This window comes from Nilaparvata lugens, chromosome 10 (assembly GCF_014356525.2).
Source record: "Nilaparvata lugens isolate BPH chromosome 10, ASM1435652v1, whole genome shotgun sequence".
Lineage (NCBI taxonomy): Eukaryota > Metazoa > Arthropoda > Insecta > Hemiptera > Delphacidae > Nilaparvata > Nilaparvata lugens.
In genome coordinates, this window is record NC_052513.1 from 16,550,860 (window position 1) to 16,561,028 (window position 10,169).

The 10,169-nt window shown below is 35.4% G+C and overlaps 2 protein-coding genes across 2 annotated transcripts in view; both read right to left on the reverse strand.

Moving 5' to 3' along the window:
- The window catches only part of LOC120353335 (lethal(3)malignant brain tumor-like protein 3), a 15,612-nt gene extending 14,117 nt beyond the window's left edge, over positions 1-1,495 (reverse strand). The window contains exon 1 of the mRNA XM_039436634.1: positions 1,354-1,495. Coding sequence (XP_039292568.1) covers positions 1,354-1,495 — 142 coding nt within the window. The remainder of the gene's footprint in view (positions 1-1,353) is intronic.
- Positions 1,363-3,957, reverse strand: LOC120353293 (ring-infected erythrocyte surface antigen-like). The gene is made up of 2 exons (XM_039436452.1): positions 2,904-3,957; positions 1,363-2,693 (listed from the first exon to the last, which is right to left on the reverse strand). The coding sequence occupies exons 1-2, from the start codon at positions 3,736-3,738 to the stop codon at positions 2,326-2,328; spliced, it is 1,203 nt and encodes a 400-aa protein (XP_039292386.1). The 5' UTR covers positions 3,739-3,957; the 3' UTR covers positions 1,363-2,325.
- Between the last annotated feature and the right edge of the window lie 6,212 nt (positions 3,958-10,169).

The following is a 10,169-nucleotide window of genomic DNA, read 5'->3' on the forward strand; positions in this document are numbered from 1 at the left end:
AACTCAGAGGATGAATTCTTCACGGTATTGTAGATTGAATAATTTTTTTTTTAATTATCAATGTTTGAGAAAGTTATTCACTTCACCAAAAATGACTATTAGCATAGCCACCTCTAACACAAGGCCCCGGCCTACGATATTGCAACGTCGTAGCGTAGGCCTAGAATCTAATACATGTTTGGTGAAAAAGATCAGCTGGTATTTTAAAAAATCTTCTCCATCAATCATGTATTAGATTCTAGGCCTACACTGCAATGTTGCAATATCGTAGGCCGGGGCCTTGTGTTAGAGGTGGCTATGCTATTAGTCGAGTTATTAAATAAAAATAAAAATACTAAGGAATTGTCAATTTAGAAATTTTATTCAATATCTATAATTACCACAATATCAACTTCTCAACTACAGGAAAAGTCCAGTTATTTTTGGGCATTTTTTTGTAAATTGAATAACTTTCTCAAAAATTTATATTTTTGAAAAATTTTGGTTTCATTTTATCAACAATACCATGAAGAATTCATCCTCTAAATTTCATGGATTCATCTCTCACCGAATTCGAAATGTTCTGTCCTAAATATCTAAACTTTAGAAGCTCAAATCTCGAAAGTTAATGATCGGAAAAAATAATGTTTTCCTGAAAAAACTTTTTCATTTCGATAGCTTTACAGTATACGAAACGGAAAGCTTTAAAAAATATCACCTGTAGAAAGTTTATTTGAAATGTTCTGTCCCATAAATCTAAAATTTAGAAGCTCATATCTCGAAAGTTAATGATCGGAAAAAAAATGTTTTCCTGCGAAAACGTTTTCATTTAGATAGTTTGATAGTAGACGGATCGAGTTGCTTTGAAAAATATCACCAGTAGAAAGTTTATTTTTAGCCTTTGCAAAGCCTTAAGGTGCGTACAGATATACGCGCCGCGAACATGAGCAATTCACTTTTAATCAGCTGACTATATCTGTATTTTTACAGAAACGGTATAAGATATAGGTATAAAAAGCTTGGCATTAGCTGATTAAAAGTGAATTGCTCATGTTCGCGGCACGTAAATCTGTACGCACCTTAAGGCCCGCTGCAAAGTAGATCCACGCTAATCCACGAAAAGCAAGCAACCCACGCCGTGGGATGTTTTGTAAACCATTGCTATAGAATTATTCATAATCAATCAGCTGACAAGTTGATTATTCATTGCATGTATTACACAGATGTCTGGAGAAACTTAGCAATGGTTTACAAAACATCCCACGGCGTGGGTTGCTTTCCTTGGATTAGCGTAGGTCTACTTTGCGGCGGGCCTTAAGCCGTTAATGGACCTTAAGACTAATTTATTATGAATGATAGTTTTTTTTTACTCACGGAAAAGGTGACAAGCAGTTTTACCCCATCCTCCACGTAAAACTGCTGAATGTGCAAAACTGGCCACAGCAGAACACAGAGAAAAACATATGATACACCATCCATTCAGAGTCCTCAGCTGAGGAAGCAGCAGGTACACCATTAAAACTACCGAGAAAAAAATCCCATTTATAATAAAGAAGAGCCTATTCAAAACATAGTCCTCTGGGTCGGACGGATCCAAGTAGGATACGAACCCGTAATTTGTCAGATTATTTTCTTTGCGGTACATTTTTGTCGTTTTCCAACAAACTACAGCCATACGATAATATTTGTCGTTGTCTCCAACAACATTATCAATACAGTAGTCGAGAATCGGTTTGTGGTTGAGAAAAACATGTTTTCCACGTTTTTTCTCTGTAACTTTTAGGCTGCCGTTGTAGTTGTCAATGAAGAAACCCAAGGTGTTTTCGAACGATTTGACAGTAAACCTCTCTCCTTTACGACAAGGGATGCCTTGGGGTACAACGAGGTTATCGGCAAGCTCAACAGTTTTATCAACCAAGTTTTCAGAATACAACGAGTCTATAGAGGGGTTGAATTGAGAATAATTATTAGCATTACTCTCGTTTAGAGACACTCGGATACAAGTAATATTTGGCGCCAACACTTGATTCACTTCACAACATTTCGTGAAGCACCCAAACAAAACTCCATTTTTATTTCTTCTGCCACAATTTTTGTAGAGAAGTGAGTCGATTTCACGTCTGTTATACGAGAGATAAGATGGTATGAAGCTGATATCATTATATTTATCATCTGTTGGAACTGATTTCATCGATCCACCTTTGAAAATGTCCTCAAGGTTTGAAACATTCCATGCTACCACATTATCTGTGGAGTTGGCTCTCAAATCTTTCTCGATTGAAGTTGTATTTTGTAATTGATTTGTACTTGAATTTCCATGGTTTTCAATAACTTTCCCATCTTTATTTAACAATTTTTTTGATCAGTAGAGTTTCCCTCGTTTTTCCCTTCAGATATCTTCTCCACTTTTACAGGATTTGAAACTTTTGTTTCCACATGATGAGCAGGCCCACGTTTGACCCTCACAAGTTCTACAGAATTTGTGTAATTTTCTTCCACAGAATCTAACTGTTTTAACCTCACTTGTTTCGTAGAGGATGTAGGTTTATTCTCTGTATTTTCTCTATCATCTTTCCCCACATGTTCCATATTCTTCTTATTATTCCCTACATGATCTAACCAACCTGACCCCACATGTTCCATAGAATTTTTGTCTTTATTCCCCACATTCTGTTCCACATTATCTAGCTCCACATGTTTCACTGGATTTGTAGTTATATTGTTACCCACATTTCTCCCCATATGTTCCAATTTATGTTCCATATAATTTTCTACTTTATTCCCCACATTATCTAGCTCCACATGTTTCACTGGGTTTATAGTCATAATGTTACTCACATTTCTCCCCACATGTTCGAATTCATGTTCCATATAATTTTCTACTATATTCCCCACATTTCCTTTCAAATTATATAGCTCCATAGTTATATTGTTACCCACATTTCTCCCCACTTGGTCCATATAATTTTCTACTTTATTCCCAAAATTTAGTTTCACATTATATAGCTCCATATGCTCCACTAGATTTGTAGTTATATTGTTACCCACATTTTTCCCCACATGTTTCATATAATTTTCTACTTTATTCCCCACATTTTGTTCCATATTATATAGCTCCTCATGTTCAACTGGATTTGTAGTTATATTTTCACCCACATTTTTCTCCACATGTTCCAATTCATGTTCCATATAATTTTCCACTTTATTTCCTACATTTTGTTCCATATTATATAGCTCCTCATGCTCCACTGGATTTGTAGTTATATTGTTACCCACATTTTTCCCCACATGTTTCGTATAATTTTCTACTTTATTCCCCACATTCTGTTTCACATAATATAGCTTCGCATGCTCCACTAGATTTGTAGTTATATTGTTACCCATATTTTTCCCCACATGTTCCAATTGATCTTCTGCCACATTCTTCACAGCACTATTACCTACCTTACCACCCAATTGATTCAAATAATCTTCTATCACACGTACTGTACTGTTTTCAATCACATTTTGTTCATTTTCACCCACATGATCAAACTTTTGATTCTCCACAAATCTTCCACCTCTATCATTTTGATTCCCCACAGATTTACCACCTCTATCACTCACACTTTCCCCCACATTATTCTCCCAGTTTTCACCCACATTCCCCGTTGAATTTCCACGAAGATTTCCCGTAGAATTTTCTTTCAACTCGATAGAAATCACTGAAACACAGCTGAGCATTGAGACAAGAAATGCTGCACGTTGGATAATCATCATACACACGAGACTCAGATTGGAATGAGTTTGTCACGTTGAAAGCCTGCTTCTGGGTTCCAGTTTCCCGCCTAAACAGTGATGCCAACCTAACGCAGTTTCATTAACTTTATTAGTCGCTTCAACACCCTTCTGTTATCGCTGAGTTTCTCTCTCCTTATCGCTACTCCTCTTTGTTTATTCCTTATCTTATTTCCTTTCTCTGTTTAACCATATTGCTATAATCATACAGAAAACAATAATTATATGTATTGGAGCTTTTTATAGACATTGTTTAGTCTCTGCTATAATATTCTCGATATCATGTTGTCTCCACTCTCCTCTTATTTTTCATCTTCTCCCATTCACCTCTTTTTCCTGCTTCTTCTTCTTCCTTCTTCTTCTTCTTCTTCTTCTTCTCCTCCACCTCCTCCTCCTCCTCCTCCTCCTCCTCATCCTCTTATTCTACTATCTTAATAATATCACATCTATCTCTCTTCCTCCATTATCTGCCCTTCCAGGCCACAATCTCATTTTCTCTCTCTCTCTCTATCTCTCAACTTGTTCAACTCACAACATTATCTCTTCTCCACTCCCACTCACAAACACTCTCTCTCTCACACACACTCCCTCACCCACTCTCTCTCTATCTGTCTCTCGACCTCTCTATGTCACTCTCTCTCACATCTGCTCACTCTTGTCTCTCCAATACAACATCTTTCTCCAATAAATTTTTTGTTCTTACAATATTATTCTTTCTCCTCCGTCCTCCCTCATATATCTCCATATGTCTATATATATCACTCTATCTCTCCATCTCTATATGTCATATATCACTATATCTCTCTCTCAAATCCTTCTCTCCTTCTTTATCAGCAATCCTTTTCTCTCCCAAATGACAGACTAGTTCCAGAGTTTATAATAGAGGCTAATAGCACACTGCACTGCACTTCGTATGACCTTGATAGCGATAATAATTATTGTCATTTCTTCATTACTTTCATAGCAGACTTCTGTTTTGCATGATATAGCACTCATTTAATAGGTCCCTCTAGAGTTGAGACTTCCATGTTTACAGATCTGCGTTCAATTGAATTGTCTGGCTTTCAAATGACACGCATTTAAATGTTTAATTCATTTTTTATCGTCCAACTGATGGTTGACTCTATAGTAAGGTCCACGTTATATTGGCAGTGGATAGAAACGCGTTACCGATTCTCTGCCTTGTCACTGCCTTAAGAGTTGAGACTTCCATGTTTACAGATCTTCGTTAAATTGAATTGTCTGGCTTTCAAATGACACGCATTTAAATGTTTAATTCATTTTTTATCGTCCAACTGATGGTTGTCTCAATAGTGAGGTCCACGTTATATTGGCAGTGGATATAGATTGGAGAGCCGATTCTTTGCCTTGTCACTGCCTTAAGAGTTGAGACTTCCATGTTTACAGATCTGCGTTCAATTGAATTGTCTGGCTTTCAAATGACACGCATTTAAATGTTTAATTCATTTTTTATCGTCCAACTGATGGTTGACTCTATAGTAAGGTCCACGTTATATTGGCAGTGGATAGAAACGCGTTACCGATTCTCTGCCTTGTCACTGCCTTAAGAGTTGAGACTTCCATGTTTACAGATCTGCGTTCAATTGAATTGTCTGGCTTTCAAATGACACGCATTTAAATGTTTAATTCATTTTTTATCGTCCAACTGATGGTTGTCTCAATAGTGAGGTCCACGTTATATTGGCAGTGGATATAGATTGGAGAGCCGATTCTTTGCCTTGTCACTGCCTTAAGAGTTGAGACTTCCATGTTTACAGATCTGCGTTCAATTGAATTGTCTGGCTTTCAAATGACACGCATTTAAATGTTTAATTCATTTTTTATCGTCCAACTGATGGTTGTCTCAATAGTGAGGTCCACGTTATATTGGCAGTGGATATAGATTGGAGAGCCGATTCTTTGCCTTGTCACTGCCTTAAGAGTTGAGACTTCCATGTTTACAGATCTGCGTTCAATTGAATTGTCTGGCTTTCAAATGACACGCATTTAAATGTTTAATTCATTTTTTATCGTCCAACTGATGGTTGTCTCAATAGTGAGGTCCACGTTATTTTGGCAGTGGATAGAACAGCGTTGCCAATTCTCTGCCTTGTCACTGCCTTCTAGGCTTAGGATCATTTTCTCGGAAAAAGTTGAACTCAAGTTTAAGCCATCAGCTGACTCAATTGAAACACATCATGAATGCCACAATACATCGACTAAATGAGTCTAATAGTCAAATCAACTTCAGAGTAATCGATCAAACGAAGAAATGTCAGCCCGGATGTTTAAACCCCGAATGAAATACATTATGGTAGATGCAACCTTATCTACAAGTAAAACGTGGTTTAGCGTTCAACGTAGAAGGGGCCTAATCAGCCCTTGTGCTCCATTAGGGTTTTATTAAGAACTTGACAAACTGAAAACTTGATCTACCGAAATCTTGAAGAATTCAACATAGGCCTTTAATCATCCTAGGTAAACTAAGAATCTATATGCAAATTTTCAAGTTAATCAGTTGAGTAGTTCAGACGCGTAATCCGTTTTGAGTAGTGATGATGCGTAATCCGTGAAATTTTTTTCCCGTGCGTGTATAAGCCAATCCTTTCCTTTATTATACAGAGTGACACAGAATAACGGGAACTTTTTAAAACGCCATAAAACATTAGTGGGAGGGGCAAAAATGATTTCATTGAACTAATGTAAATTTCAAGACTTGCTATTTGAGAATTATTAATCTATCACTTTTTGACAGTTACTTCTTTAAAATGGCTTCCTCCTGTACGAATACACTCTTGAAATCTGTGTTGAGATTCCTGAACTATTGCTGCAACATTTCAGCTGGGATATTGTTAATTTCATTTTGAATTGTCTGTTGTGATTCAACCACAGTTATTGGTCAAGTTGTTAAAAATTTTGATTTGAGATAGCTCCACAAACAGAAAATCGCAGGTGGACAGATCATGGGACCAGGAAACGCAGATGTTGCAGCGATCAATGAGGAATCGTCAACACAGATTTCAAGAGTGTATTCGTTCAGGAGGAAGCCATCTTGAAGAAGTAATTGTCAAAAAGTGATAGATGTTATTAATAATTCTCAATTGGCAAGACTTGGACTTTACATTAGTTCAATAATAGTTATTTGTATATCTAAAGTGAAAAGTACAACTTTTTCTCCCTGTGGGAAAAAGTTTGAAGCTCGAGGCGAAGCCGAGGGCAGCAATTTTCCTGAGGGAGAAAAAGTATTTTTCGCTCGTGATGTACACAACATTTTTCCTTCATCTACATTTTTTTATAGAAACTGCAAATAAAATCATTCTAATAACTTACGTATTGGTGACAATGATTCCTAACAACATAACCTAAATCTAAAACCTAAAAACCGGTCGTCTGATTGGCACTGCCGATTGCGCTATCTATCAGCAAAAGTTGTAACAATTATATCAGCTGAGCAGCTACCAAAAATGGCTGACTCCAGATCACGCGGTTCAGATTTGAATTGCAGATCAAAAATATTTGTTGGCTGGTATTTTGAATAGAATAAAGTATTTTAAAAATTGTATAAATTTTTATTGTCTACTAATATTAAGAATATAATAATTATCATACAAACATATATTTCACGAGTTAATCAAATTTCTGGTTGTGGTATTGAATTCAGTTGACACAATGACAGACACCTCTATTATGCTTTCTCATCTGAGCTTAGACCTTCTAACCTATTACAATGTAAGTTTCAAAATAGAGATGCTTCCCATGTTATTTAAATGGAGTCACTTTTTCTCCCTAGGGAGTTTTTCTGTTTTTTACTTCCGAGAGCGAAAAAGTGACACTTTAGTATTAGGTTTCAGGGAGTAAAGTAAGTACTTTAGACAGTAGGTGGAGGAAAAATCATTTTTGCCCTTCCCACTAATGTTTTATGGCGTTTTTAAAAGTTCACGTTATTCTGTGTCACCCTAACTCTCTATTGCTGTTATATTCATTCTATTGCGAGGTCCAACATGTTCAGCACGTACTACCTGAACTATTATTTGCGATTGTAAAAGCTACTGATGGATTTATATTGTAATATTTGTCAAATTAGCTCGAGGCTAATTTAATGGTTCTTTTTTTGAATCTCATGCTGAATCCAAATTTATTTCTACACCCTGCAGCTCCTGCTCTATTGGAAATCAATTAGATGCAACGATATCTAGTGAGGTCCACGTTATAATGGCAGTGTTCGATTAGCAATGCTAGTGCTATCCTTGTCTATCATTCAACAAAGTATATTGCCCTATCTCTTTCTCGCATTGCTCTGTTGCCAGATCCTCTTTTAACAATGTAGAATTAGTAATTAATTGATAAAATATTTCATCTTGATTATTGAAATTCATTAAATATAATTTCTTGCTCAATAAAATATAATTGATTTTAAACGAGAATGAACAGCTAATATTTAAAAAATAAACCTGTATCAGCTACCGTCTATAGAAGGCATTGACAAGACAGAGGTTCGGCAACGTTTTTCTCCTATCTTTCTTCACTGCTATTATAACGTGGATCTCACTCTAGTTTCATTCATCAACAAAAATAATTGTAACTGGAATAGATGGATGACATCGGTGGATGACAGATGTTTATGGACCGAATGTATATAGAATATCTGTGATCCTCACCTTCAAGGTCATCAGTCATTATAATCAATAAATGCCATATAATCAATCGATTTAACAAATACCCAGTCTTGTGCTGTATTCAGTTCATATTTTTTTCATTCGAACAGAATTCAATAATATTTTTCTGTTCAACAGTTCAAATCAAATAAAATTAAATTCTCTTCCGCCACTGTAAGTGACTAGATTCAATTAGATCATCAGCTGTTCTTAGTGAGAATTTGTGTGTATTTTTGGCTTCAAAATTCATAAAGTAGCTTAATTAATACAATGTGCAGTGATTATTGGGTGTAATATTTAACTATAACTTGGTGTTTTTTATTTTTCTAAATTTAAAATTTGCATCTCATATTTATTTTTGGACGAAAGTTGGGCTTGAACTTCTTACAGAAGAAACATAGCCTGTTTTTTGGACATGTAATCAAAATTTGGGAATGGAATAGTTTTGGGCCAAGCCTGTTGTTCCTTCCCAATCATATTTATTGTATCCACGTATAAATAAATAAGTAAATAAATAAAACTGTCAGAATTTATTGTGAACAACATCAATGCCTCTAAAATTCAACCAATGATATCAATTCAGATTATCAAGTGATAACTTATTATCATTTAATTATCATTCAATAGCTTTATCATAGAAGTATCATGCAATCTATCATTCGACGGAGCAAATAGCGGTAGCTTTTTCTAACTCGTTTTGACAATGTAAAAATGAAACTGATTAACACAATATTTAATACCAATTTTGAGAATGTATTATTTAATCATTGAAAATATATTTTCTTGACTAATAAAATATAATTGAGCATTTCGAACAAGAATTAACAGTTAATATTACATCAGATCACAGAATTACAAGGAGTTTTCTCTGAACAAGAATTAACAGTTAATATTAAACTTACATCAGATCACAGAATTATAGGAGTTTTCTTTGATCAGATGTAACTATGTAAGTGGCAAGGTTGAGAGTCGGCAACGCCGTTCTTCTATATTTTCCCACATAACGTTTCCCTCACTGCAAGGCATAAGTTGACGTCATTCCGTATTCAACAAAAATAATCATGAAACAGTGCCATGATTCAAAAGCATGATCATGAACTAGAAGTGAAATGTATCATGAAATATGCTTTGAACCACGGTACCTATATAGAAGAAGAATTTTCTAAATACCGTGCTTTCAACTTCTTCTCTATATTATGTTAGAACTTCTTCTCTATATTATGTTAGAACTTCTCTATATTATGTTAGAACTTCTTCTCTATATTATGTTAGATAGATGGCACGTTGGAGTAAGTGATAATGCGCCGGTCTGATAATCAAGAGAACCCGAGTACGAATCTCGACCAGGACGAAAGTTTTTGACCACAGCACTATCACATAGATACGGCCACCCCGTCTTTCGGAGGAGACGATAAGCCGTCGGTCCCGACTACCTAAAAAACAAGTCGTCATCTCTCATAATCATCCCTCTCACTCATTACCCACGCACAAGACTAAGACTTTATGTGGGCATCACCCTCAGTATTATTTTTATTAATAATAATAATAATAATAATAAATAAGAGTTCTAAATAGATTCTCACGACGTATGTGATAAATATAAGATATTATTATTTTATGATTACTCTAATTTGAAAACTGTCATATTATATCAAGTGAGAAAATTTTGAAACCCACGCACAAGACTAAGAGCTTATGTGGGCATCATCCTCAGTATTATTATTATTATTATCCTTTAGTGAGACTCACGTTACATAG